Below are 27,590 nucleotides of genomic sequence, written 5' to 3'. Positions count from 1 at the left end.
GAGCACCACGCAGCTGGCAGGGGATGGCAAGGCTGCCAGGTGGGGAGATGGCAGGCGCCACCTGCCCGGGCTGTCTGGGGGCCGGTCTTCCTCCCAGCACCACCGCGCAGGCCGAGGTCCACAGTGGCTGAAACAGGACACCTGTCATCTTCTCAGTATTCATGTTTATTTGCAAAGTCATATCCCAGAAATGCTGCAAACACGTGTGGTGACACTCGCCAGTCAGCTGCAAGGCCTCTCTGGAATCTGAGGGAAGACTGGAGGGTCCCTGGGAGCTGTCACGGCTCAGGGACAAGGACTCCTGCAGTGGGCTTTTCTTGCCCACCCTGCTGCACCTGCCTGACCTGGGCTGCCTCTCTCCAGGATGGGGAGTCTTCACCAGGGAGGGATGGGGGAGGAGCCACAGGTGCAGGTACTACTCAGCATGGGGCCGGTGGCCGTGCTGAGGCTGGGGGCACACCATGAGCTGGTACACAGGGCTGTCCAGTCAGGTCTTCATCAGTGCCCTGAAGGAGGCCTGCGGGAGGAGTCGGCGAGGTGTGGGCAGCAGCCGCCAGGATAGCACCGCCAGAGACTGCGCCTGGGAAGCTCTGTTCGCTGCCTCTCAGAGGAGACACCAGTGTCCCTCCTGTCCCAGAGCAAAGCCCAGCATGCACGGTGGCCGCAGCAGGGGCCAGGGGAAGAAAGGCCCAGGGCACTGGGCACCCCACGTACCTCCTGGAGGAGCTGCCCCAGCATCTCCCGGCTGTGGATGGAGCGCCTGCGGGAGAGGACACCTGGGTCGGCCCGGGCCCTCCCCTCACGCCCAGACGCGTCTACGCCCCCCAGGCTGACAGCAAGGAGGCTGCTGTCAGCCTCCCGTCTCAGCAGGACAGCTAACAGCCGGGGACCACGAGGGCAGAGGGAACTACTGCACTGAGGACTGCAGGCCCCCAGAGCCCCACCTGTCTATCCTGGTTGCTATGGTCACTGTGAAGGTGCCCTCTGTGTCTGGCAGGTAGGTGGAGGGCACAACCCTGTAGGTCCCTGCAGACAGGTGGCAGAGTCGGCTCACTTCCTGGGCATGGCGATGTGGCACACAGCTCACCAGGGGCTTCTGGAGCAGCAGTGGGGGTGCCCCCTGACCCTCGCCATCTGCTGGAACCTGGGGAGGCACAGGCTCAGGCTGGGAGGCCCATCCCCGGGGCGTTGCCTTCAGTCTGCAGCTGCTCGTTCCCCTGGGCCCAAGGCGGCCCTTGGTGGGGACATGCTGGGATATCGTGGGCCGGTGCCTGGTCCCTCCACTGCATACCTTCCCTTCCAAGGAGGGGGATGTAGGCTCTCCACAGTTGGGGCCTTGCTGCCCCTGCCAGCAGGCCCGTTGGGTGTCAGGGACCCTGCCTGGGGACCGCCCTGCTCAGGCCCTGAGCCACCTGGGCCACTGGCACTTTTTCTGAAGCCACTAGTGTCTCTGCTCGGGGAGGAGGTGGACTCCACAGCTCCACCACCACCCAGGGTGCAGAATCTTCTCAACAGAAAACCCTGCTCTCCCCTGGGATCGCCTGTACACTGGGCTTCATATGCTCCTTTCCCCCGGGGATTCTGGGATGGGGCTCCAGCCCCTCACCACACCCGGCTAGGCAGGGGCACACTGGCCATGTGACCAGCCTGCCATCTCTGACCTCTCCTGTGCTCCACCCACTGGGCTGCTAAGGTGTCTGGCCTGCGTGGCAGATGCCCTGGCGGGCTCTCATGAGGCACTGGCCCTTCCCTGGCCTCCACGATACCCATGGAGGCCCTCCCCGGTTCCCACCCCTTCCGTAGGGCTCCCCCACCCAAACCCCGCTCCGCTCTAGGTAGAAGGTGGAGACAACACAATTGCAGACGGAGTCCCTGGAAGCCGCCTCTCCCTTCGGTTTGTCTGGGGTTCAGGAGCAGCCGGCCCCACTGAGCCCACTGCTGTAGCTCCCTGGCCCGGGGGGCTTCGCAAGCTCCTCACCACCCCCCTGCTCCGTGTTTTCTTTCTGATTTGAAAGCCCTGGAGGCGCCCCTCAGGTGGCAGAGCAGCTGTTAGTCCCCAGATGGTTGGTCTCCATGAGTGTGGCCTCCCCCACCCTACTTTCCTGCTCCCCCACAAGCCCTCACCGCCACTCCTCCCTGGCTCCCAGGGCACCCCACCCCAGGTGCTGGCGGAGGCCGGGGCAGCACAGCTCTAGGCACTGCTGCTGCTGCGCCACTGATCACGCCCCGCAGTGCTGCTGGGACTCTGGGGTGGGGAGGGGAAGGACAGCCCTGGGGAGCAGAACCGACCTCGTGACACAGCTGGTCTGAGCCAGGGTGAGGGGACAAGGAGCTACCTGGGCTGAGCTATGACCCCCCCCAGTAAATTACAGACTTTGTGACCAAGTCCAGGCCTCCACGTCACGCCCCGCCATCTGCGTGGACACAAACCCCAAGGCCCCTCCGCCCAATCCTGCTCCAAGGAGCTTGCCTGGAAGACGTGGAAGCCGATGGGGTGGCAGTTGCCATCCGGGCAGTGCTGGTGCAGAGAGATGCGGACGCAGCGGGGGCCCGCGCCCTCTGGGACCAAGAAGGGGAAGCAGGGGTTGCTGGGGAAGGAGGCGAAGTTCCTGCTGCCCCCCGCTGTCTGGCCGACCCGCCAGGAGCCTCGCAGCTGAACCGTCTCCCACTCCCCTGCCGACAGGGCTGCCCTGGGGTCCGGGCTCTGGGCCCCCATCTTGACAGCGCTGCCAAGAGACCAGCACAGGCCGGCGCTGGAGGTGTAGCCTGGACACCTCAGCCACGGCAGGACCCGGGGGGACGGCCTGAACCCGCCCTGCTGAGCCAGCCCTACCGACCCTCACCTGAGGGACACGCTCCCACTAGAGAAGACCCGGAGCAGAAACTGCCCCGGCACGCCCTTCATGAAGGTGCTGGGGACGGCCAGGTAGTAGCCGGGGGCCAGCTCACAACAGAGGTGGACCTCACGGTCATATGCATGGCAGGCGGTGCCGGCCACGGGGGGTGCGGACAGGACCCTGGGCAGGCTGACCCGCCGCTTCTCCACCTGCGGAGAGGGGGCCACGTGGGAACTCGGACACCGCCCCGTCCCGCTCCGGCCTTAGAGCCTCTCTTCAAGGGAGCTGACGCAGGACAGCACCCACCTCCCAGAAGCCAGCCAAAAATGCCCAGGACCCTGGGCTCGCGCTCAGCCCTGCTGCTCTGGGAGAACCCAAGGTGGACAGGGCTGGGCCCCAAGATGTGGGGGGCCCGAGCCTGCTGGGGAAAAGGCCCGCCAGCAGCCACTTCTCGGGAGAACAGGAGTGAAACATGCGCCACACCCACGAAGGGGTGAGGACATCGCCACGGGAGCCGGAGCCGTCTAGGCTGGGCAGCACACGGGCGATGTGTCCTCGCTCCAGCCAGGCTCCTATCCTCTGGGGAGCAGGGCAGACATCTCCACTGGGTGCCAGGAGGCTCCTTGAATCCCTCAAGACCAGATGTCACCGCCTACTCAGTAGGGAGGGGACTGAAGGAGGGAGGGTGAAGTGGCCAACCTGGGCTCACAGGGAAGAGCCGTGGCCGGAAGCCCATGGGCCGTCCGGCCGGTCGGCTCTGCCAAGGGCTTTGGTTCTGGACTCCTCTGGCCTAGACACGCCTGGGCAAGGCAGGCACGCAGACTGGGATAGGTGCCAGGTCTGTGGGGTGCCAGTGGGCATGGGACCCCAGGACGTCCAGGGCAGGTGGGGGTCCTCCCGTCCCAGACCCCAGCCCTAGTGAGTGGGACGCTGGCCCTATGGTCTTACCTTCCAGAGATGCAGGCCCACGGCCGGGTAGTCCCTGCCTGGGACGCTTGCCGGGCTCCACGCAGCACGGTCGTCCCCCACGGGTGCCCAGGCCCGGCCAGCCCAGCCCACCGTGCACCTCCTGGGCTTCTGCAGGACTGCGACGCACACTTCGCTCGGTTCCAAGACCCGCAGCCAGAACTTGGGGTTGCTGGGAAAGCTGCTGTTGTTGCGGCAGCCCCCCGCAGACTGCCCCTGGACCCAGGCCCCTGGCAGCTCCTGCGTGTGGCTCAGCACCTTCTCTAGGGCAGGAGCACACCTCGCGTCGGGCTCCCCACCCTCCTGCACCAGCCCCCCCACCCTGGGCGCCACCGCAGGGAGATGCAGGCGCCTGCTCCAGCCTTGACTTCAGAAGGCCGAGTCCATCAGGGCGGGGTGCTGGTTACCTGAGTGGAGGCTCTGCAGGTGGCCGGCCTCTGTGACTGGGTAGCCGATGGTGACCTCGTCGAACTCTCGGAGAAACTCCTCCTCCTCCACCCAGAACTCCCCCTCCCGGAGCTGGGAGAGCAGGGCCTGTGAGGCCCCAGGGTCCACCTGGCACCACCCTTCACCCCTGGAAGGGAGCTTGGGTCAGCAGACAGCTCTCCTCTGAGTGACAGCACCGACTGTGGGGGGCACAGGGACCCGAGGGGCACAGGGTGTCCTGAGAGCCACGGCCCAGCCAGCCCCCTGGGGGCCCAGCTCCTCAGCCCCGCCCTGTGCTCGGGCCTGCACTTCTCTCAGGGCCGCCACCTCTCCTCCTGCCCTGTGGCCGGCCGAGCAGCCGGGCAGGGAGCGGTGAGAGAGGACGCTTGCCTGCCACCTTAGGTGGGGCCGAGTGTGGGATCTGCCCTCCACCGCAGCCACCCAAGGGGCCTGCCCCAGTGCCCTAGCCCACCCGTGATGGGTCTTAAGGCCGAGCCGAGGACGGGGCGCGAGCACCCCACAGGTCCCTGTCCCTCAGCCCAGCTGGGTGTCTACTGTTCCACAGGCACCCTCCTGAGACCACCTGGGGCCAAATAGGCCTTGCTGGGACCACCAAGCACTGTCTGACCACAGAAACCACCACAGGCCCCTGCTGGGTGGCTCAGTGGATGGAGCACTGGCCTGCGAACCACAGAGTTGCAGGTTCAATTCCCAGTCAGAGCACAGGCCGGGGCTGTGGGCTGGGTTCCCAGTAGAGGGAGCTCAAGAGGTGACCACAAATCGATGTTTCCCCCCCCTCTTTCTCCCTCCCTTCCTCCCTCTTTAAAATAAATAAAATCTTAAAAAAAAAAAAAAAAAAAAGTAAAAAAGAAACCACCACAGAACCAGCCACGGCACCAGGGCCCAGGTGCCCACATTATGGTGCCGGCTCTCTGCTGCCCCTCGGGGCCCATGCCCCACCCCACAATGACAAGTCCCCTCACCCCCCAACTCACCCCTCTCTCCAGGGTCCCCGCCAGCACCGCCGGCCCCAGGGGTTCTGAATGCGCAGCAGCAGGACGCTCTGACCAGCCTGGGTCTGGAGCTCGCACAGATCCGAGACGATGAAGGCATGGAACTCCCCCAACTCCCTGGCCCCTGGGCGAGGGACGGCTCTGTCACAGGCAGGGTCCGCACACCAAGAGGATGCACAGGTGGCTCCATCCCCGGGGGCTGGCCCAGCCCACCCAGCTGTGGCCCTACTGACCACTGTGGACAGTGAGCTCAGCAGTGGCCTTAGTCAGCGCAGAGTCCCAGCGAGGGGCCCAGGTCAGGACTTTGGCTCAGCTGGACAAGGCCTGGCAGAGCTCATCCCCTTCTTGGGGCCTCTGTCACTGCCTGGATGGATGAGGGATCCTGGCTGGACCATGTGGCCCTGCAGGATGCCTGGAGCAGGACCAAGTCTCAAAAGCACCACTCCTGGTACTGTCACTAATGGTCTGTCACCGCCAAGGACAGGGAAGCCCTTGGCAAGGCCAGCTGGGGGCGGTCAGGCAGTGGGAGCACTGGAGCCCTGAGGACAATGGACTCCACCCGCCCAGAGACCAGGGGCAGGCGACACAGGAGCAGCCAAACAGGATGGGCAGGAGGAGAGGTGGGGCCCAGAGCAGAGAGAAGAAATGCCCGGACCATCTCTAACTGTTTTGTTCGGACCAGCTCTGTAGCTGCCACGCTGGCCGTCCCTCCCAGGTCCCCAACCCCAGCCCACTTCACTGGGCTCCGGGGCCCCTCAGGCAGTCCCATGTCTGCCCCGCCCTCAGGGGTGGAGCCTGCACACACCAGGGCAGTGTAACTGTCAACACGGGTCAGTTTCTTCCAATGGTCAGTTTTTGACCAGAAACTGTTGTGAAAATAAGTCTAAACAGGAAAGTGTTCAGCATGAAGTGCTATGTTACTTGCAGCAGCACAAAACCAGGAAGACCTCCCGTTTCCAGCTTTCGGGGAAGGGGGAACGAAGCCACAGCAGGTGCACGAACGAGGGGAGTAGACAACGTCCATGTAACACAGAAACGGTGCAGGACGCAGGACGCAGGACGCAGGATGCAAAAGTGCATGTTTATGAAAAGCTTTGAAAGCAGCTCCGTTTGAGGGAGCTGACCCTGCAGGCTGCCAGCCAAGCCAGAGATGGTGCCGCCACATGCTCCCTCACACCATCTCCACCCAGTGGTGACCCCCCATAGGCTCCTGCCACCCGGGGTGAGTGCTGGTCAGTGAGTAGGGGCCCCTCCCTTTGGAGAGGGGGAGACTAGGACAAGGTCACACTGCTGGACACCAGCTCAGAAAGACAATGTGCTAACTGGGCCCCAGCACACGCCTCCAGGAGTCCAAGGGTACCGCCGCTACCTCACCTGCTCTGGGGCTGAACACCGAGCAGCTGATGGGACACCGCTTCTTAAGGCCAAGCAGCTGCCGACAAGTCCGGGGCTCCAGGCCGTCGGGCCCGTCCTGCGGGCCCCTGCTGCGGGCCAGGTCCTTCAGGCTCCACCTCTCTGCCAGGCCGCCAGTGAGGTCCACCAGGGCGTCTGCCACCTGCCCTGCCCACAGGTGCTCGTAGGACCCGTGGACCCTGGGAGATGGGTAGGGAGTGAGCCTCGGCACAAACACAGCATGCCGCCTCTCTCCTACCCCCAGTCTGCGATGCCCTGAATCATACTGACCCCCTACCCCACCCGCTTCAATCCCTTCTCCTGCCTGCCACCTCACCACGGCCACACGCAATCGCGCCCTCACCAGCTGCCATGCAGTGTCCCAGCAATGTCCTGCTGCCTCTGCCCATGTACAGACCCCCTCCTGACCCCGTCATGTGGCCCCTGGCGGGGACACCTGCTCCTGTCCCACAGGCAGCAGCCCCCCTTCCTCTGTGCAAAGGCCTGCCCACCGGCAAGTTGGCAAGTCACTCAAGAGGGAAAAGCCTCTATCCAGACTCCTGGCGAGGCTCAGGCTGGGCCACCACAGACAAGGCTCACACCCAGGCGGCCTCTTTTCTCCCCAGCGGCCTGCAAGAGGCCACCTGTCCCCAGTGGTGAAGAACAAATGAGTGGAAAAATCTCTCTTGCTGGGGTTTGGGGACAGAGAGAGGAAGAAAACACACATCCACTCTTCACGCCCAGCTGCGCAGCGAGTGCTGAGAAGGAGAGGCAACCACAGGCCAGGAACCAGAGTGTCTGTCTCTGGATCAGTCAGCCCCACCCCAAGACTGGCCAGACGCTTGGAAGTGACAAGGGAGCTGCAGCCCGGGGGGAGCAGAGACGTGCTCCTGGGGGCAGCCTGAGGCAGGGGTGGTGGCCCCCTGGCCCCCCAGCTTCCCGCACGCGTACTTGGCGTAGGCCTTCTCCAGCAACGGCAGCCAGAACACATCCTCTCTCTGGCACCGGGAGAAGCAGAGTCTCCCTGCAAGACAAGGCAGACGGTCATCTATGGTCACCTCCACCCAGCGTCCAAACTGCCAAATTCGACAGGCGAAGGAGCCACGGTATGTCTGGTCGAGCCAGCTCGGCTGTCCGGGAGGAATGACCTGCCGCGCACAGGGAAAGGAAAAGGAGACCATGAGACAAGCGCCACACAGCGTCCTCCAGGCGTCCCAGCCAGAGTACAACCGTGCTGTGTCGTTCCCCGGTGCTGTGTGGTTCCCCCGTGCAAACGGTCCGACCTCACACCACACTCGGGTCAGCGCTCATGGGAAACCGCCCCCTGGACAGGAAGTCCACAGACGTGTTAATACTTTAAAAACCACAGTGAGGGGGCCAAGTGTCTCGCAAAGCTTGATGCCAACCATTCTGTTCTCCTGTCCCAAATGGGCCCTCGACCTGAATCCAAAACAAACATGACTTTTACAAGCATGAGACCCAATTCCCGACAGAGCTGGCTGCAGAGGGCAGATCGCTGTCGTCATGGCAACCACCCTATCGGAGCCGGGAGCTCCGGACCGCTGCTGTGCCTGGACCCACGTGCTCACTGCCAGGCTCGGTGCTCTGACCCAAGAGGCAGTGTGGGCTACACCTAGACGACTCACGTGGTCCTGGCCCCACACTCACCAATCAGAAAACCAGTGACAACGGTGCCCTCATCAGTGAGACAAAGGCCAGAGCCAGTGACATGGTGTGTCTGGTGTGGCCTGGGCCACAGAGGGGGTCTGGACAGGCCCCACTGCCAGTGGCTGCTGCTGCACCCCTCGGCGACACTTAGCGAGGAGCCAAGCAGAAGGCCGAGGAGGCTCCAGGGGGGAGTGTGAGAAGCCCTCCTACACCTGCGGTGTCTGCCGAGCACCAGACATGGTTTTAATCGTCTTTGGCCAAGTTATATTCAAAACCTGCTCAAAGTCAACCGGCTAGGGGCTCTTACTCTAAACCAGGGCACAGGCTGCCTCGGCCAGCCCTTTCCGATCAGGCTGGCCCCTGTCTTTTTAGTTCACCGGAGAGCCCTGGGGGCAGGGGATCGAGAGCCAGGCGGAAAGTGCCCCTGTGGGAGAGGGGGCCCCTAAGGCCCAAGAGCCGAGCGCGTGCTCCCCACTGCCTTGTCAAGCAGCCTGGCAGAGCCCCACAGAACTGGGGTTCAGCTGCCTAGCCCCCCACTTCCTTCCTGCGCACAGCAGACAGGAAGACAGACACCTGGTCCAGGAGGTGCCGGCTCTTCTGCAAGGCGGCGCAGGCGCACAGGAACCAGCAGTCGCCCAGCAGCCCTTGCTTCACCTGCCCTTCCTGTGGGTTATCTGGAAACATCCGGGGTGTGGCACAAATTTCCTGAAATAAAGAAAATTGTCCAAAGTTACAATGTGTCTCCTGGCTAGTCTTTAAAACAAGAACACAAGACTTAGGTGACAGGCTGGGGGAGCCTTTCTGCTCTCAGCACGACTCCCCTCCACTGATAGATAGCCTTTGGGAGAGGCCTTCCACCTGCTCCCTCCCTCCTGCTCCCTCTCTGGACACAGGCCTCTCTAGCTTCACACTTCCTACTGTCTTGACCAATGTCACCCCCGTGTTGTCAGATCCAACGGGCATCTCTGTGTCCTCATCTTTCCCAACGTTTGACAGCATCAGAACAGTGGGGGCTGCCCCTGACCCCAGCAGTCCCAATCCCCCGGATCAAGCCTCTGCCCGGATGGTCCTGAGCTCCCAACTCTGCACCCCTGCCTCCTGATAGCACCAATCAGCATGCAAAAGAAGCCCTGACTCCCACGTCCCCCCAGTACAGCAAATGCAACCACCCCCACCCAGGTGCTCAGGCCAGAAACAGGGAAGTCATTCGGATCCCTCATTTACCCTCGCCCTCTACTTGTAAGCGGTCACCGCAACTGTCAACGTGCTAACGGCATCAGGCTAGCTGCGGCCCCTCCACTCTTCTCCAGGACCATGGCAATGGCGTGCACACTCTTGCCCCGACCACCCATTTCCCACCAGGCAGGTTACACTGAGCTTCTTCACACCGACACCCAGTTGATCCATTCCTCTACAAAACACCCTCTCCCGGCTATCCATTGCAGCCAAGATGCATTTTTACCCAAATTCCACCGGTGTGGCCTATAAGGCCCTCCAAGCCTTGGCCTGCCTTCTCCCAAGACCAGGAATGATTCATTCCAGGCAGGGCTGCCCCCAAAAGTCTCTGGCAGCCAGTACATCCGGGAAGGCAGGCAGGCTTCTTCCACGGACAGTCTCACTCAGTACACGGATAAGCCATTTCTAAAGATGTCAACATAGCACTTGGCCAGAGCATCCCTTTAAGTTGCGACCTTAAAGTGTTCACACCTGAAAGTGCAGGTGCACTAAGTTCAAAAGAAGAATTTGCACGGCCAAGTGGCTTTGCTCTGTAGGTTCAGCCTGGCCCTCTCACCGGAGCATCAGAGGACCTCGCTGTCTCGAGCACAGGACACAGAGGTGCCATGCGACCTCGAGGCCAAGTCCGGGCTGGCGCCCTTCGGAGCAGACACAGGAGGGGGGACTGGCTCTGCGCCTGTGAGCACGCTCCTCTCGCGGCTCCTCAATCTCCTTCGGAACCGAACTCTCGCAGGTGCAGCCGCGAGCACGGGGCCCGGCGCACCCGAGTAAGGTTCAGGAACAGCTGCCACGTGCGGTCGGGAGCCTGGGAACCCCCTGCCGAGCGCAGTAGCGCAGACCCTGCGGCCGCCGCGTGCCCACACCTCGTGGACCCGGCCCCCGTCCCCCCGCTCCGCCCAGCCTCCGCGTTTGCACCCCGGCAGAACACAACATGCAGAGGCCCGACCCAGGACCTCGCAGCCTCTTACCTGGGGCCGCTTCCATGTGATTTCTTCCCGAAACTGGGCCAGCGGTGTGGAGAAGCTGGAGAAGAGCGAGGAGTGCGAGGCAGGGAAGGTGGCGTCCCGGAAGAGCTCCCTGGCCGGCGCCCGCATCTTGGGCGCCCTGGGCTCCCATGTGCAACCCGCGCCCGGGGGCCGAGCGCGGCCGAGGGGGAAGCACAGCCCCGCAGGAGGCCAAGTCGGATGCGGTCGTCGGGCAGCCGGACGCTCCCAAGCTCCGCCGGGCGCTCTACCGCGACAACTCCGCAGCGCCGCCGCCGCGGCTGGCTGCCGCTCGCCGCTGCTCGGTCTCCCCGGTAACCGCAGGTTCCGAGGCTGCGGCCAACGGGCGCGGCGCATATAGTCACGTGACTCCGTCGTATCCGAGCGTAGGGAAGTTCGCGTAGGACGCCCAGCTCCCCGCGAGCGTGGCTCCCGAGCTGGGCGTGCGCGAAGCTGCACTTTTCTTTCCGGGCCAAAGGGACCCGGAACTGTTCCGGCCGAGGTTCAAGCTCTATGAAGCCGGCGGCTGTCTTGTCCTTGGGACTGTGTGGGTCCGGCCTAGCGGTCGGGACCGCTTGGACTCGGGCGCTCTGGGGCCGAAAGTACCCGAGAGGCCGCCTCCGCCGATGTCGCGCCGTGGACCACAGAGCCCAGAATGCAGCGCGGCCTCCAAGGCGGAGCCTCTCCTTCCGGCCTGCGGCCGGGGGGGGGGGGGGGGGGGGGTCCGCCTGTGTAGGCGGAGCCAACGGGAGACCCCCCCCCCCCCCCCAGGGCAGGAGAGTCGCGAGACTGTCGAGGTATTTCCGGGTGTTTTTGCTGTGCCCAGGGGTCCTGGGGAATGAGAGGGCCCGGGGCGGTGGGGTGGGGGAGGGCCTCCCTCAACCCTGGGAGTTGGCTCAAGACAATCCTGGGATCAGACGCTGCCTTCAGGGCAGGTGGTCGGGCTTCTGGTCCTGGTGGGTTGGACAGTGACCAGCTGGACGTGCGGCTATAGCTCCTGGCCGGTCGGTGCTGCGGGGAGGTGAGGACAGAGATTTCAGAACCTGTTCAAGGACTCACACTTTTGCTGCAGAACCTGCGCTTCGCCTTCCCTTCCTGCGCGATCCCAGGAAGGAAAGCGGCCAGCCAGAGATTTATTCTCTCCCTGCCCCTCCAAGCTTCTTGCTTCACTGTGGCTGCTTTTGCTTGGTCTCAGAAGTAGGTCCTTCAGTCTGGGATGACACAGTGAGCTCAGAGGCCCAGCTTTTGAATCAGCAGTGAAGAAAGATTTACTTTCTTAGAAGGTATTCGGCGACTCATGATTCAGAGAGACAGTGCCCGAGGGGCCTGGCGACGGGTGAGACAGCCCGGAGGCCCTGTGGAATTGCAAGGACTGGCAGAGACAGTGCCCGAGGGGCCTGGCGACGGGTGAGACAGCCCGGAGGCCCTGTGGAATTGCAAGGACTGGCTTTGGGGGCCGTCAGTTTAGGAAGCATACAGGACTCGTAGTAAAAGCCATGGACGCACAGCCATGGACGATCCTGCAGAGGTGAGGAGGGTTCCGCCCCGGAGGACTAATTTGTATGCTCCTCACACATCCCACAGGTAGGTATCACATTCTACAGACTTAAAAAGGGAGCGTCAAAGGGAGGAGGTGGCAGCCCAGGGCGGTGGAACACCCGCGGCTCCGTGAGGTGGGCAGCCAGCATTCCCACTCCAGGCAAACTCCACTCACTTGGCTTACTGCTACTGGAGGATGTCATTCTTTTTGGGTGATGTTTTAGGTTAAATTTTGGGTTTTTTTAACCCCCTTATAAAAATAATATGGAAGTGCTTATCTCAGTCTGTTGAGATCTTGCTTCCAGGTGTATTCTCTCTTTGGTTCAAATGAATTTTTATAAAAATTAAAAATACGTGCTCCTTATAGGATGCCCCCCTAAGTATTGCTCCCAAATGGTTGTGTGTTCCTAAGTTCTGTTATGAACACATGCATGTAATCCCCACAGTTGACTCCAGTGCCTTTGAGACACGATAGTAAGCAGCTACGAAAATTCCTTGGCAATCGGCATAGGGAAGCTGAGGCATCCCTGAACACCATGGCTGAAGTTCACCTCCCTAGAGAGAACATGTAGACCTCGGTTGTATTTCAGCTCCAGGACCCCCAAAAGCAGCAAAACCAGGTGGGCAGATGCCAGAACCAACTGCAGTGACTAAACGACCCCTGCTGTGGCACAGACTCATCAGTGGAGACTTTGACCCTGGAAAGGCACATCCGGGGAACGGGTGACTATTCACAGACCCTCCCGAGACTTCCCCGAAGGTTCCCGCGTGCAGGAAAGGGGTAAAAGCCTCAAGACACAGGACCCAGCCCCAGCTCTTCCTCTAGGGAGCACCTCCCATCATTCCCTTCCCCTTTCCCCACTTCCTTCTTCACATGCAGGTGTCTCCTAAACTCTCAGGCAATAGGCAGCTGGTCCCAGGCTAATCTCCTGAACCTTTCCCTGAAAGCCCCCTTTTTTTCTGATTGCCCAGTGAGCCAAGGCCGCCCAGCCTGGCTCTGCTGTTGCTTCCTCTGTGCTGAGTCCTTCCTTGTTTCACTGTCTGCAGCTTTAATAAATGGTTCCTTGTAGTCACCTGGACTCCTGTTGTGAAATCTTTCCTACACAAAGTCAAGAACCCACACACTGCAGCTGACCCCAGGTGGACACACTCAGGGCCAGGCCCCTGCCTGGTAGCTCTTGAACATAAGCATGTGTCGGCTATGCGCTTCCCCTTGCCTCATGTGGGTGCTGCTGTAGTCATTGCAGAGTGGAATCGTTTTCTGTCAGTTTGCTCCGTTTTTGAACAAAGAGGCTTGTCTGGGCTTGGGTGGGTGGTAGTGATCTTCACATGCTGCCCTGACCCCATTAACACCCGGCTGACGTGCTGAGCTGCCATGGACAGCTTGGCCGAGCCCCGCGTTTAGTGGCCATTCCCCTCTTCTGGGGTTTCCATTCTCCCTGGGTCTTACCAGCTGACTCTCTAGAGATGTCAACCAGTAGTTCTCAGCACCAGTCCAACGCTGCCAAGAATTGCCCATCTGGGATGCGATGAAGAAGGAAACTATTCAGTGCACAAGGGCTCAATTGTGGCACAGCAACCAAGACCCTCCCTGGCTAAACAGCTTTGCACTGCGGACCCCATTACAGACGGGGCGACTCCGTTGGAAAGGAAAAGTTTGACCTCCTAGCCAACCGGGAATCTGTCTATATAGCTAGAAGTCCCCGTCCCTTGGTCCCTGATTGGTCCGTCCTTTTTCAAATTAACTGGGCCAAAAGGCACTGTCCTGATTGGTCAGGATGGAGCTGCTCTGATTGGTTGATAAAGAAGATGTGTGCAGCAGGAGGGGGAGAACCTCAGTCCTACTGGCTGAAATAGGATCCCAGGAGCCCCTTTATAAGGACGGCTGAGCAGCAGAACACGGTGTAAGCAACAGCTCCTTTCAGGCTGCTTATTTAAGTGTGGTTTGCATGAGGGGCTCAGTGTGTGTGTGTGTGTGTGTGTATTCACACACGTATATACATATATATAAACATATATATATTTATATATAAACATATATATATTTAATTTTAGCCATCAGGAGCTCTCCTTAAAAGGCATTTTCTTTCTTAAGGTCCACAGAGAGAAAGTGGAAAAAATACATAGCCTTAAGAGTGAACATCAGGTCCTTCTAAGTACAGGAGAGTGTGGCGGGGAGAAGACCTTGATGGGGACCTGGGTCGGGAGGGGTGCCCAGAGCATGGCTGCCACAGGTGGGGAGGCCTGGGTGGGGAGGGGAGAGGCCCCTTGGGGGTGGAATGAAGGACGTGTTGAGAGTGCGGATGCCTTGATCAATTTGAACTTTTCCCCGCAGCTTTGTCAGTCTCCCTGACTCCCAGGTCTTCAGCAAATCCTCTGACCTACTTCTTTCTGCCTGCTTTCCCTTGTCCCTTTGCTGTCCCTGTCTTGCCCTTCCAGCCCATGTGTCTTATCTTCATTTTGAGCACTTACTGAATTTTCATCTTTTGTGATCGCCTCTTCCAACATTTCCGGGCTCTTTTCACGCCCCCTTTGTCTCCATGCCAGTCCCTGCCGCATGGTTTGCTTCCAGCCCCTGGTGTGGTGGAGGTGTTCTTGCCCCGGGCTGAAAGGCCTCTTCGGCTTCCTCTGCTAGCTGACTGCTCAGGTGCCGGTTTGGCATGTTGCGTGTGTGGCCCTCCCCACACTTCACTGATTGCTCCCAAGGGTGAGCTGTAACTTTGGGTCTGAAGTTCCTGGGGCTTCTGTCCCAGGCATCTGGCCTAGAACAGGGGGGCCTACACCAGTAAGAGTTGGGAGACAGGAGAGAAGCACCTAGGACAAGCCTGGACTGTGCAGGACATGGCCTGAGGGACATAGGACGCCTTATCTGGACCTCTGGACCCAGAGGCTGCAGGCAGTGCAGACCCCACACGCAAGCCTATGGCTCCCTCACCCGTCCTAGGCGTCAGCCCTCCAACGTGCCCTGAGGATGCCATCTCCTCAGGGTCCCACCTTCCTGGGCCCCAGCAGATCTGGAGCTTGCAGCCCCACCCCTCCTGTCTGGACTGCATCCCCAGCTCCACAGACTCCATCCTCTTCCACCTCAGTACTCTGTTCTCTGTCCTGAAAACGCAGCTGTTATGGGGTGCACGGTCCCCACGCATCCCATCACCAGTGTGAGCCCCTTGTTTATCCATGGCAAGGTGCCTGGAACGTTCAAGCTGTCCTGTCCTCCCTCAGCACGGCTCCCTGAGCACCTGGTGGCAGGAAGACGCCCACCCCACTGCCAGCAGGAAGTGGACAAGTAGCATGAGTGACAACTAAAGCTCTGTGCTTTGAAACGTTGGCCTCCCAGAGCTGTTTGCTGCTGAGTGCGCCTTGGACCGCATGGCCTGGAAACCAGCCCCTTGGGGAGGCTGCTGCCTTAACAACAGAGGGATGCATGCCGCCAGCCCGGGGGCTGCCTGGGGCCCATTACCCGAAGTGGGGATGTTGGCAAGCTGTTGTGCAACCGTGGAACATTTGGGAAAACAGCTGTGATGACTCGTGTGGTGATGACATTCTGAATAGCTCAGTCTGGTGGAGAAGCCAGGAAACATTAGCAGCACGTGCTGATCACAGGCTGTGTTGGGCAAGATACTACCAGGAAGAGATGGACTGGGAGGTATTCAGGTTTGCAAGCTGGGAGGGAAGGAGTTGAGAAAGGCCAGGGATACAGGGATGCCCAGGCTGAGAGCACCCTGCTCACCCCAGAGGGCAAATCACAGCTGAAACGTGGGGCAAAGGCAGCATCACTATGGGTGTTGTCCCCTCTGTTGGGACTGCTGGGAGCAGCTTCTGAGCTCTCCAAAGGAGGGAGAGGCTAGCAGGGGTGGGGGTGGTCCTGGGCCCATGGGAGCCCCTCTCAGCGGTGACCAACCAGCAGCAGGGCTGTGGGCCCTCGGAGCTGGTCCTGAGTGTGTGTTGAGACCACTGCTTTGCGAGAGCTTAACTGCCAAAGAAACCCAGAGCCGGGACTGACAGTTTGGGACTAGAGACCTGCACACAGCCTCAGTGGCAAAGCGGCTAAGTGGTGGGGCCCCCAAGGAGGGCTCCTTGGCCAGTGTCATGTTAGATGGGCAAGAAGCCAGGACAAGGATGTACCCTCAAGGGTGGAGCCAAGGGCCCCAGTGCACCCTGACCTGGGGCACCCACTTGGGGGCATGTCTCTTGCAGTGCCTACTGGCAAGGTTCCAGATGGCTGCAGGGTGGGTGGTACGAGGTGCCTCCTGTGTCCCCTCTCCCCACGATGTTGCAATGACCTAGTTCCTGTTCCCTGGGTGGGGGGATGGGGGTGGACTGTCTGGGTGGGGCCCCACCCACGCCTGGTGCAGGGCAGGCACAGGGACCCTCATTCCTGGAGACCACCGAGACCCTGGGCACGCACTTGTGCCACGCCTGGGCAGGGACTGGGCCGCCTGGGGGCTGGGGGGAAACGCAGGGAAGAGTCACTGGGGCATTTGGTGACCTAGGGGCTGGAAGTGACGACGCAGGGTTGCCGGCCCACCGTTTCAGATCCTGCCACATCCCGGCCCCTTGTGAAGGGGGGGCTCTGTGCCTGGGTCTGGCCAGTGGGTCGGGTCCCAGGTCACTTCGGACCAGAGCATGTAATCCCGGCACGAGCTGTGACCACACAGCACCGATGCTGCTGGCCTGAGCCCACTGCCATGGTGGGCTCTCAGTGGCTGTTCCTCGGTCACAGCCCGCAGCTCAGCCGTCCTTCCAGGTAAAGCCCTGAATGGGGCCCCACCCGTCACTCCTCTGAGCCCAGTCTGTACCAGTCCCTGCAGCACCTGCGCTAGCGCCCCTGCCGCCCCACACCCCACCCCACCCCACCACCTCGATCCTCTGACCCCAAACGCTCTGCCACTCACCACTTCCTTTGCTCATTTGGGATGGGGGACTGACACTGAGCACAGCCCACAGGGGAGTGACAAGTGGCCTCTTTTGCTTTGGTGTTTGAGGATCCAATGGGAGGTCCCAGAGACCTGGCCAAGGGGCTGGGGAGGTCAAGGTCAGCCTGCTGCTGGTCCTCAGACCTGAGGCTTCTGGGAAGAGCCAGGACTGGAGCAGCCAGAGTGCAGGGGAAGACCCTCGGCCCCATCCCGCACCCCCTCCTCTGGGCAGGGGCCTGTGTGACTGAGGACTGGCTGGGGCCTGCGCCTGACCCCACTCTGGAGCCACCAGGCGGGTGTGGAAGACAAACAGGAATGACCAAGCTGGGAGGTTGTTTTCAGAGGGGAGGTTTAATGGGACAATCACGGTGACCCTGTTGCAGCGGTCCCCTGAGTGGCCACGCTCTGAGCGCAGGGTCCCCAGGCCTCCCCTAGCATGGCGGGCCTACAAAGCACCAGCTCCACCTACCCCGTCCCCTTGGGCACAGCAGCACCCGCCGCAGCTGACCCAAGACACCCTGGCCTGGGGCCCCATGCTCCCTGCAGGGCTAAGGCTTTCCAAGGGCTCATCCCCAGGGACGTCCATTCTCTCCTCAGTGTCCCTTGCCCCCACACTGAGGGCATGTCTGTGTCCTTGTTCCTCTGCCAGAGGCCAACCAAGGCCACTCACCCCAGGGGCAGGGCTCTGTGGGAGGCCCGCTGTGGGGACAGCGCAGCCCAGGCCTCCCAGCAGGTATAAGGCACAGTGTGGCGGTCGCCAGGGGCCCATAGGGCTGTCAGCTCGGGGGCAGTGCCAGCAGCCAGTGTCAAGACCAGAGGGCATGATGTGTGCTGGCCGCGCCGAGTGCAAGCGGGCTAGGGGCCAGGTCCGAGGGCCTCAAGTGGCCACGAAGAGGTCCCCCGGAGCGGCCCCAGAGGCATGTGTGGCCCAGGCAGAGCTTGTGGCCGGAGCTGACACACAGCAGTGGCCGGCCGGGGCCACCGAAGGCACGATCGTGGTGTCTGGGAGGTCAGGGCTAGGCAGACACGTTGACGTCCCTGAGAGAGATGGCACTGCTGGGGGCCTCGTCCCCGAGCAGCAGGGCCGGGGTGTCCGTTTCCACCTCGGCGTCCGTTCCTGCCCCGCCCTGCTCCGTGCCGGGCTCCGTGCCAGGGCCCAGGCCCTGGGACAGGATCTGCTGGATGGTCCTGCGCAGGTTGGGGTGCAGCCGGCCCCGTGTCTGGCAGAAGACCTCCAGGGCGAAGGACTTGAGGGCGCCGGTGCAGAGGTCTTCGTACAGCGGGACGGTGTACATGCGGGACATCTGCGGGCGGGGGGGTAGAGGGGGGGTTGCGCTGACTGCCCCCCAGCCCCTCCCCCCAGCCCGCGAACCCTGCGCCCACGGTGACAAAGGGAAGAGCCCTGCTGGCCTCTGACCCCCACTAATGGCCCATTGCCAGGGAGCTTGGGCGGACAGAGAGGCTGCGGTCCCTGAAGGCCTGGGACCCTTGTGCCTCCAAGAAGCTCTGGCGCCCCTGGTGCCCAGGCCAGACCCCGGGACCTAGACCTCGGCCTCTGTCGGGCTCGTCCTCCGCCCGGCTTGTCCTCTACAATTGACCTCCGTACTGGCGGCGTCTGTGCTCCTCCCATGTGGCACCTGCCCCAGGCGCCATGTCGTCCCCACCTTGTTCTCTGGGACACCCAGCCTGAGCAGCCAGACCAGAGGGTCAGCTGAGGTGGGGGAGTGGGAGGGCAGGGCCCATGCAGGGGCCACACCTGGCTCTCGAGGAAGCGCCGCACCCGGTGCAGGTCGGGGTAGTAGTCGTTTCGGACCACAATCTGCAGCCAGCGGATGCGGATCTCGGCATTCATGGAGTCCAGCAGGGAGGAGTAGCACTTAGACAGGCTCGTCACCACCCCTACGGCCGAGGGCAGGTCAGGGCTGGCAGGCACACCCCTCCCCCGCCGCCCCAGGGGCCCTGGGGCCCACCGCGGGACCCACCCTGGGGCAGGGGGGACCCGTCCAGGAGCCGGTCCAGGAACAGTGCCGTCTGGAAGGTCCTCCACTTGGAGATGTCGATGGAGCTGGCTGAGGCGGCTGCCTGGTCCAGGGGCGCCGCAGTCCACAGCTGGAAGAGGGCCTCTACGGGCCGGGTCAGGCTGGATCCCTGAGACAGGTCTGGCTCGGCCAGCGGCGGGCCCGTGGCGTTGAGCCAGCGCTCGAACTCCAGCCCTGCAGGGAGGTGTGATCCTGGGGTCCCCCTGGGCGGGGAGGGGCTGCCCCAGCAGGCCTGCCTGGGGGGCCCCAGAGCACAAGGGTGTCCCCGGGTATAACTGTTCCAGGGCCGGGGAGCCCCCAGGGAAGGGGCAGTTTGGGAAGGCTGGGGTCAGCTCCAGCACCTGCCCCTTCAAGCCACCAGAGTAGGTTCTGTCGGAGGCACAGGGAGATCAGGAGGCTCGAGTTAACAACCCCCAGCCCCCCCGCCCACCGCCATGCTTCTCCTGGGTACAAGACAATGGGGGCATTTAAAATGACCTCAGTGCCGGGTGGGGGGGAGGGTGTCTCTGCCATGCCAGGAGAGCGCACCCCTGCTTCAGAGCTCTGGTGCTGGGCAACTGTGGGGGTGGGCAGAGCACACCCCCAAAACCCTTGGTGCACTTAATAAACCTTCTAAAATGGTCCCCACTCCCAGCCCGCCAAGCCACACCACACTGCCCTCCAGCAAACCTTGGCCGGTGCCATGTGTGGGACCATCCAGTGTCTCCTTCCTCCTTCTGCCCCTCAGCTCTCGGACCCCCAGGGACACCCTCAGGGGCATCACATACACAGGCCAGTGGGCTGCAGCCCGCTCTGAGGCAACCCTCCTCCACCCTGCCGCCCCTGCCCCAGGCCTCCTGCACACGCCATTTTCACAGCCCCCTTCCTGAGATGGCCTAAATAGGTCAGCCCTGCCTAAGCGTCACCTCCTCCTGGAAGCCCTCGGGGCCCCATCCTGCTGGGAAACACACCCTCCGGTTTCCATGGCCTCCCAGCCCAAGCCCACACTGTGTGGCAAGGACGTCTGGAGGAAGGCCGATGAACCTGTGGGGCTTCTCCAGGCAGAGGTGGCATCCTGCGCAGGTGGGCCCCCACCCCCTCACACCAATCACTCCCCTGGCAGGCTGGTCAGGACACGTGGTAGGCGGTGGGCCTCACCTGCCCGGCAGTCCACACTCTGCTCTTTCAGCTCCGGGAAGAAGCTCAGGAAGGAGTCCAGCAGGTCCTGAGCCACAACGCTGGTGAACTTGTACTTCTCCACATATGCCTGCAGGGGAAGGGCAGGGCTCAGTGGGCTGGGGATTGGGCAGGGGCAGGGCAGGAGGGGCAGGGCCTGTCCAGGGTGGGGCTGCTCACTCGTAGGAAGTCGTCGAAGCGCTGGGGGTCCCCACAGAGCTGGGACAGGTAGTAGACAAAGCAGTAGCCCTTCTCATAGGTGAACAGGTTCATCAGGTGGCTGGGGTTCACTCCTGAAACAACACCGGCTCTGGGTGACGCCCTCCTGTGCCCCAGGGAGGGGACAGGGTGGGCAGGCGGATGGAGCAGGAAGGGCCAAGGGCCACTGTCCCACATACGTCCAGATGCCCTGAAAGCATAGCGATGGGGTCTGCGCGAGGGGCCTGGGGCAGACGAAGGGCCTACCCACCACAGATGGCAGGTGCTCAGAGCCCACGAGAGGCAGCAACGGGCTGAGGGAGCCTCAGGAGGCCTTCCTGGGGCTGGGGGCCCCCGGCCTGGCCTTTGCAGTGCTCCAGCCATAATGGGGACAAGGGAGCAGGGCCTGGGGGACAGGGTACCTGGCTCCAACTTGACCTGCAACTTGCTGACCGGGCTGTCCTCTCCGAGCAGCTTCATCTGCCTGTGCAGCGCGTCCAGGCGGAAGGCCGTTTCCAGACAGGTGAAGGCAGCACCTGGATGGTCATGGAGGCATAAGATAGGCCTGAGCACCCGGGCATGTAGGAGGCTGTCGCCAGGGTGCCCCAAGCCTGGTGGAGCTGACCTGAGGCCATACCCTGGACACCCCAGAGCAGGGGCAGGGAGCTCGCACCCTGGAGGCTGGCCTGGCTCTCAGCCCCTCTGCAGCGCCCTGGCTGGCCCCAGTGGTGCCAGCCAGCATGAGGCCAGAGCAGCGCCCCACCTCCCGCCCCTGCCCTGGGGACCCCCACCCCGGGATCGGCCCCAGGCAGTACCGTAGGTCTCGGTGGTGATGCGGCGCTGGGCGTAGGTGGCCAGGCCCTCGCTCAGCCACATCTCCTCCCACGTGGCGTTGGTGACTGCGTTGCCAAACCAGCTGTGGGCCACCTCGTGGATGACGTCGATGGCCAGGAACTCGTCACACTCCAGGATGGAGGAGATGACGAAGGTGAGGCAGGGGTTCTCCATGGCCACGATGGGGAAGGAGGGGGGCAGGAAGACGATGTCATACCTGCCGGGAGGGAGGGCAGGTCCGTGTCTGGAAGAGGGCTGGGGCAGCGGGTGAGCGTCGGTTCCTCCCCAGGAGGTCAGACAGGTGCCCCTGCTGCTCCTCAGGAGGGTGGGGACTTGCTCTCTGACCCATCGCTCTCGCAGCCAGCCAGGGCTCCCAGGTGCCCCCGGACATACCTGCCCCACATGTAAGGCCCGTACAGCCGCTCGGCCGCGCTCAGCCACTGCTCCACCGCGCCCGACAGCTTGCTGGTGGCCATGGGCAGGAGGCATGGCTCGGCCCACACGCGGCTCCTGTCACAGGGCAGAGCGGGTGGGCTGAGGCCCGCCCTGCTGCCTTGACCCACCAGGCCCTCCCTCTGCTCTGGGCCACCCATGCCGTGTCCGGCCTGGCTGAAGGCCAGCCGCCCTCACCCCCGCCTCCCTCAAGGCTGCCATGCAGGCCATTCTGTGGCGGGGGCCCAGCTGAATGCTGAGGGGCCACTTGGTTCCCTGTGTCTCTGAGTAGAAGGAACTGCATGGGCTTGAGGAGGGTGCTGGCCGGTTGGGAGCCAGGGCTGCCCGGTCTGGGGGCGCATGGAGTGAGAAGAGCCTGGCAGGGCCAGTCCCTGCGGTGTGGGGTACCCCAGCCCGAGGCCCAGGCCCCAGGCAGCAGCTGCAGGAAGCAGGACAGGGAGGCTCTACCTGGGCCCGATGTCTGCCGGCTGCAGGTCTCCGGCCACCAGGGCCACGAGGTAGGCCGGCACTGGGTGCTCCATGTGGAAGCGGTAGACGCCCTCCTCCTCCACGTAGGCGCTCTGGGTAGCGCTCATCAGCACCTGCACCCCCAGTGGGGCCTGCACGCAGGAGCCCCATCCGTCAGGGTGCCCACGACCCAGGTCAGGAAAACCCCTGTTCGTGGAGGAATCCCACATTCCCCCCTCAGGGTACCCCTCACTGAAGTGTCCTTGAAGGGGAGCCCCATGGCCTTGTCAGGGCACCCCACAACCTGGGTCAGAGAGCCTGTCACCCTCATCAGAGCTAAGCTCTGGTCTATAAACCGCTGGCCCCTGGGTGGGGCTGCCACCCCGAGGCCCAGGAGCTCTGGACCCCACCATGGGACCAGCAGCCCTGTCTGAGCCCCCTTCTCAGGGCCCTCATGCTCATCCCAGGGCCAGCCCCCCAACAGTGAAGCAGCCCTCTACCTGCGGAGCAACCCCCCCCCCCCCAGTGCAGAAGGTGGGCTCTTCGTGGGACGGCAGTCCTGCTGGGGCTGGGGGGAGTGGGCGGGGGGCCAGGGGGGAAGGCCGGACCTTGACCACGGCAGAGTAGGTGCACTTGACGGCAGGCGTGTCGAAGCAGGGGAAGAAGGAGCGGTTGCAGACGGAGTGGCCCTGGGTAAAGACGAAGGGCTTGGCGCTGCCATAGGTCAGCTCGGGGTCCAGCCACCAGATCTGCAGGCGGGCAGCAGGCCGGGTGTCAGGAGACGCCCTCCCCTCACCTGGGAGGCTGGGCACCCCACGGGGGCTCACAGCAACACCAGCACACCCTGAGCTGGGCAGGACTCCTTGAGAGGGCAGGGCTGTGGGAAGGGGACCCGAGCCTGCTGTCCTGCTTGGGCTGCTGGGCCCAATGCCTCCAGGGTGGTGGCTGGGAGGCGGCAGCCTGACCAGGCTCACCCAGGGCCACAGCCACTCAGGTTGCCATTGCTGACCCGTCCCCGCTGGCGGGCAGGGCACCTGACCCAGAGGGACCCTGCATTACGTCACCAGGGCCAGCCCTCCCGTCAGGCCACAGGGTGGGCATCAGGAGCCAGCTTGTGCCCCTCGCCCCAGCCTCCAAAGGGAAACCAAGGCACAATCTGAACACCCAAGTCCAGATTCTCACAGACCGGCCGGCCATGCATCTGGTGTCAGCCCGGGAAGGGAGTCAGGCATGTGGAAACACGGGGAAACAGAGCTTCCTGATGACGTCATACAAGCAAGCACACCAGTCCCCAGGTTGCCCTGGTGATGGGACCAGCCTCGCCAGGAGGGACTCCCACAGGGGGACGGGCTCCAGACCAGGGGATGGTGGGCAGTGAGCCGAGGCCAGGCACTCGAAGCCGACAGCCTGGACAGAGGTGTCCGTGGGGAGGGCCACAGGGCCCGTGCCCGGAGCACTGCGGCCGCCAGCACCCAGCTGCCCACCCACAGGTGGGGCTGTCTCTCCGGCAGACCCCTGCCAGTGCACACAGACTTCTCGCAGTGCGCCTTAGCCGCGGCCCCTCTGCCCCCTCACCACAGAGAGTCCGCAGCAGTATCTTGCTGACCACACGGGGACCCCCATGTTCAAGAGGCCTGTCTTGGGAGCCTGTTAAAAAGGGCAGACTCTGGGTCCCGCCCCAGAAGATTGCTGCCTGGGACCCAGGAGTCTGCATTAAGGAGATGCCCCACAGTGGAACCTGTTGCAGGGAGCCCTTTGCCCACCCTGGGGACAGACCCCCATGGCCCCCAAACTCCCTTCAACCCCACCACCGCAGCCTCTCATGGATCCACCCCTACCCGTGGCCCTCCTCGGGGTCCACCCAGCTCAGGCCTCCTGTCCCCACTGCCCACGTCCACCTCTCAGCCTCACAGAGACCCACAGGGTCCACAGTCATCCCTAGGAGTTAGGGGCTGGCGCAGGCCCCTAGGCAGGCAGGACCCTGCCCCAGAGCGGCCATGACTTCCAGGTGCACAGGGCCAGGGAGCAGAGGCCCACTGCTGATGGGCAGGAGAGGAAGATGAGGCCTAAATGTTCCAGACACTGCGGGGGAGGGAGGGGGGAGACAGCTGCCGTCCTGGCAGGTGGCTGGGACTCAGGAATGGGGTGTGGGGCATGGGCCCCAGAGTCTGCAGTACCCCAAACCGCCTCCCAGGAGCTGCCCCTTCACCTGGCACAGGGACAGGTTGAGGGATTCAGGCCCTGAGCCCCATGGCATTTGTGTGTGACGGTGGGCACTGAGGACAATAGCCACCCTAGATGGCCTGGCCCCATCCCCAGTGGGCTGAGGACCCTGGTTCCACCCTTCAGCTGGCGATGGGTTTGGGTGAACCAGACACATGGGCTCCAAGCTCACATGTGAGGGTCAGGGAGGAGCACACCCCTCTAGTTGTACTGGGAGGCACGTCTGTCAGGTCCCCAGACTACCTGAGCTGGCAGCTGGCACCAACCCAGTCAGCCAGTGGCCAGCCGGGCAGCCTGCAGGTATGTGTCTAGTTTGGGCTACCAGCCTGATGCCTCAGCCCCACCCGTCCGTCACTCTGTCCACTTTTGTGCCACAGGCAGTGACAGAGGGAACCTTCGGGGGACTTCCATGTTGTCTGTGTGTGTGGAGGGAGGCAGAGTCACACGTGTGCCGTCCCCATGGGTGCCCAGGGCCATCCGGCTTTCCTGGCAGAGCCTCTGGGGCAGTGGGCGCTCTGGGCCCAAAGTCCTGCAGAGCTGATGTGTGTCTGTTGGGGACATGAGGCCACTCAGCCACGGCTTCCCACCAGTCCTCGCCCGGGAGGCCCAGAGTGAGAGCCGAGCCTCCCTCAGCCGCCCACACCACTGAGTCTGCCCCTTGTGCCACCTCCAAAGAAGAGGCCCGGTGCCCGCAAGTCCTTGAAGAGCCCAGGTCACATGGAGGCCCTTCCACAAATGACACCCCTGGTCTGTCCCTCAGCGCCAGGTCACAGCAGGTTCACAGTGTGGCAAGTGCCTACCAAAGCCGCCCTGTCCCTGCACACCTGAAAGGAGGGGCCTCCCTTGGTGGCCTGCCGTTTGGGTCCCCACCAGCCGCTGGGCCAGCACCTTGGCTCTCATTCTGTCCAAGGCTTCTAAGGGGTCTGCAGACAGCAGCTGGGGTCAGTGAGGGCGCCTGGACAGGACTCCAGGACCAGATGGGGTAATGCCAGGTGAGAGCCCAGGACCCCCAGAGCCAAGCCGGCCCGGCTCCCGGCAGGTACCCCAGTCTCGGGTCAGCCTGGCAGCGCGGGAAGAGGCTGCCTGGCGACGACCCCGCGCCGGCCCGCCGCCCCAGGGCCCACCCTGACGGGACTCACGGCAGGGGCGTCGGTCGAGGTGTAGCGCAGGACGACCTGGAAGGGCTGGTGCGCCTGCAGTTCGGGCGGCAGCGTGACGGTGAGCGAGGAGCCGTAGTCGGTGAACGGGTCCACCCTGAAGGCCAGCGGGCAGCAGGCGGGCTCGGAGCCGGGCGCCTCGGGGAAGGCAGGCAGAGGGGGCGGGGGCGCGGGCCCGGGTCCGGGAGCGGCGAAGGCAAAGGCGCAGGGCTGCTCGGCGGCGGCGGCGGCGGGGGCGCGGCGGAAGGCGGCCGAGTGCAGGCGCAGGGCCGGGTGCGTGTCGAGCACGAGCGCGCGGGGCGCGGGCCGCAGCGCGCACAGCTCGAGGACCAGGCAGCCGGCCAGCTCGCGCGCCTCGGGCCGCAGCTCCAGGCCCAGCTGCAGGTGGCGGAGGCGGAAGAGCTGTGCGCTGGAGGCCGAGGCCACGTCCAGGGCGGGCGGCGGCTCGGGCGGCGGGCGGGCGGGCGCGGCCTCGGCGCCGGGCGCCTTGCGGCAGCAGCATTGCGCCGCCATGCCGCTGCGCTAGGTGAAATCCATGGGCGGCGCCGCGCCGGGCCGCGGGGAACCGGCGAGGGGTGCCGGGCGGCGGCGGCGGCGGCTGTGGGGCGCGGGCACAACAGGAAGTCGCGACGGGAGCCGCCCGGCCCGGCCCCGCGCCGTGCACCGCCCCGCTCCGGCTCCGCCTGGCCGCCGCCGGGGGCGCTGTGAGCCGGGGACCGGGTGGCCGGGGCACTGTGAATCGGAGACCGGGGCGCTGTGCGCGGGGGGACCGGGAGCGGAAGAAACTCCGTCAAGGTGGCCCGGGTGCCGTGCGCGGCACACTAGGGGGGTCGGGGCGCTGTGCGCGAGGTGGGACGGGGAGTAGAGGGCTCTGTGCCAAGGACTGGGGCGCTGTGCCTGGGTTTGGGAGGGGTAGTAAGCTGGAATGTGGGGGCCGAGAGGACACTGCGCTCGGAAGACCGGGATGCCCTGCGGTCCGTGCAACAGGCAGCCAAGCGGCGTCCCTGCCCTGTGCGCTTCCTATCTGGCCGGCGCCCCAGTGACCCCAGCAAGCGCGCCAGCTCCCTGGGGCAGTGGCTGCCTCTGTGGAGCCAGAAGGCGTAGCTTCCGTAATTCAGTGCGATTCATCCACTGGGGCTGAGGTAGTGGTCCTCTTCTTCCCCCACCTCACTCCCCCGTGAGACCAACGGCGGTGCTGTGCGCGTTGTGGAGTGAGGGGGAGCTCAGGAGCCTCAGGGCCGTGCTGTCAGGTCAGGTGGCCGCCAGACTTGTGGCTATGTAGGTTTTAATTAGCGGAAGTTCAGCTCCCCAGTTGCCCGAGCGTTTTCCGAGGTCTCCGTTAGTGTGCGGAGTGCAGTGTGTGGCTGGTGGCAGGGCCGGTGTACCGTCGTGAAAGGAAGTTCCCCTGGACAGTGCAGCCTGATGGTTCTCGGGGCCCCGAAGGCCAGGTTTAGGAGGCGAGTGCTGGGCCAGTAAGGGAACCTGGCCTGCTTGCCTGCCTGCCCCAGTCCCACCTGCCCAGTGCTGTGCGGGGCCCTGGGGTCAGAGGCGCCAGGTGCAGACCAGGCAAGATGCCCCACGAGAGTGTCAGGCGGACTCGGAAGCAGCGGCATGAGGGGAACCACCACGACGTTGTGATCAGCGACTGTAAGAACTAGGGGACTTGGGGGGAAGGGGCTTCGCCCTGGGGAGCATCCAGGAGCCCTGCATGCCTCTCTGCCTTGCGCGATTGCCTAGCGGCAAGGTGTAGGGCTGGACTAAGGCCCTGCACTTGACCTCAGCGTCTTCCCTGAGTAGTATGGAGTTTTCTGGACTCAGTGTCCCTGTGGTAACTACGTGATCGTGCCTGCCCCCCCCCCCCCGGGGATGGGAAGGATGGCGGAGGGGGGGATATGTGTTCACTGACGCAGAGCACATTCCCAAGGCAGGTCCCCATGTGCCATCTCAGCTGGGGGACACAGCCTCCTTCTTGGGGCCCACACCCCAAACACAGTGGGAGCCCAGCATTCCTGCTGTCACCTGGTGGAGGGGTCCGTCCTGAGACAGAGGCTCAGTAGAAAGAGGCCTGGGATCTGGTCAGTCCTTCCTGACCTCGGTGGCCCAGTGCC

At 63.5% G+C, this 27,590-nt stretch overlaps 2 protein-coding genes and 1 long non-coding RNA gene across 7 annotated transcripts; 1 reads left to right on the top strand and 2 right to left on the bottom strand.

The window, feature by feature from the left end:
* Positions 1-147: 147 nt before the first annotated feature.
* CAPN10 (calpain 10) lies at positions 148-11,021 on the bottom strand. 4 transcript variants are annotated; one of them, XM_024564230.4, is made up of 12 exons: positions 10,507-11,021; positions 8,876-9,007; positions 7,586-7,782; positions 6,617-6,834; positions 5,225-5,366; positions 4,211-4,377; positions 3,786-4,066; positions 2,844-3,046; positions 2,471-2,726; positions 945-1,144; positions 715-760; positions 148-517 (listed from the first exon to the last, which is right to left on the bottom strand). In XM_024564230.4, exons 1-12 carry the CDS (start codon positions 10,876-10,878, stop codon positions 488-490), a joined length of 2,244 nt encoding a protein of 747 aa, XP_024419998.2. In that variant the 5' UTR covers positions 10,879-11,021; the 3' UTR covers positions 148-487. The 4 variants fall into 4 exon arrangements, with proteins under 4 accessions (XP_024419998.2, XP_045054102.2, XP_045054105.2 ...); XM_045198167.3 differs by having other exon boundaries at positions 3,786-3,922; XM_045198170.3 differs by lacking the exons at positions 2,471-2,726; positions 2,844-3,046.
* Positions 11,022-11,175: 154 nt separating this feature from the next.
* LOC112307803 (uncharacterized) lies at positions 11,176-13,133 on the top strand. Of its 2 annotated transcripts, XR_006655996.3 has the most exons (3): positions 11,176-11,318; positions 11,802-12,105; positions 12,651-13,133. It is a non-coding gene; the product is annotated as an uncharacterized lncRNA (long non-coding RNA). The 2 variants fall into 2 exon arrangements; XR_002975090.3 differs by lacking the exon at positions 11,176-11,318 and having other exon boundaries at positions 11,325-12,105.
* A 4,175-nt stretch (positions 13,134-17,308) lies between these two features.
* RNPEPL1 (arginyl aminopeptidase like 1) lies at positions 17,309-26,122 on the bottom strand. Its single transcript, XM_024564238.4, has 11 exons — positions 25,465-26,122; positions 22,711-22,851; positions 22,103-22,254; positions 21,596-21,712; positions 21,184-21,419; positions 20,791-20,904; positions 20,351-20,463; positions 20,153-20,261; positions 18,959-19,189; positions 18,733-18,875; positions 17,309-18,280 (listed from the first exon to the last, which is right to left on the bottom strand). Exons 1-11 carry the CDS (start codon positions 25,993-25,995, stop codon positions 17,993-17,995), a joined length of 2,175 nt encoding a protein of 724 aa, XP_024420006.2. The 5' UTR covers positions 25,996-26,122; the 3' UTR covers positions 17,309-17,992.
* Positions 26,123-27,590: the final 1,468 nt, after the last annotated feature.

Source organism: Desmodus rotundus, chromosome 2 (genome assembly GCF_022682495.2).
Source record: "Desmodus rotundus isolate HL8 chromosome 2, HLdesRot8A.1, whole genome shotgun sequence".
Lineage (NCBI taxonomy): Eukaryota > Metazoa > Chordata > Mammalia > Chiroptera > Phyllostomidae > Desmodus > Desmodus rotundus.
Note: the sequence above shows the minus strand (reverse complement) of the source record. Positions and strands in the feature narration are given on the sequence as shown.

Bases quoted from the DNA above. Each gene is read 5' to 3' on its own strand.
- RNPEPL1 (XM_024564238.4), bottom strand. From the start codon at position 25,995: ATGGCGGCGCAATGCTGCTGCCGCAAGGCGCCCGGCGCCGAGGCCGCG. The intron at 22,852-25,464 runs GTGAGTCCCGTC...GCCCGCCTGCAG, and splicing joins CCTCGACCGACGCCCCTGCC to ATCTGGTGGCTGGACCCCGA. The intron at 21,713-22,102 runs GTAGAGCCTCCC...GCCCTGTGACAG, and splicing joins CCGGCAGACATCGGGCCCAG to GAGCCGCGTGTGGGCCGAGC.
- CAPN10 (XM_024564230.4), bottom strand. From the start codon at position 10,878: ATGCGCCGCGCCCGTTGGCCGCAGCCTCGGAACCTGCGGTTACCGGGG. The intron at 9,008-10,506 runs GTAAGAGGCTGC...TCTTTATTTCAG, and splicing joins TCACATGGAAGCGGCCCCAG to GAAATTTGTGCCACACCCCG. The intron at 5,367-6,616 runs GTGAGGTAGCGG...TCCCTCGCCCAG, and splicing joins GGTGTTCAGCCCCAGAGCAG to GGGCCAGGGAGTTGGGGGAG.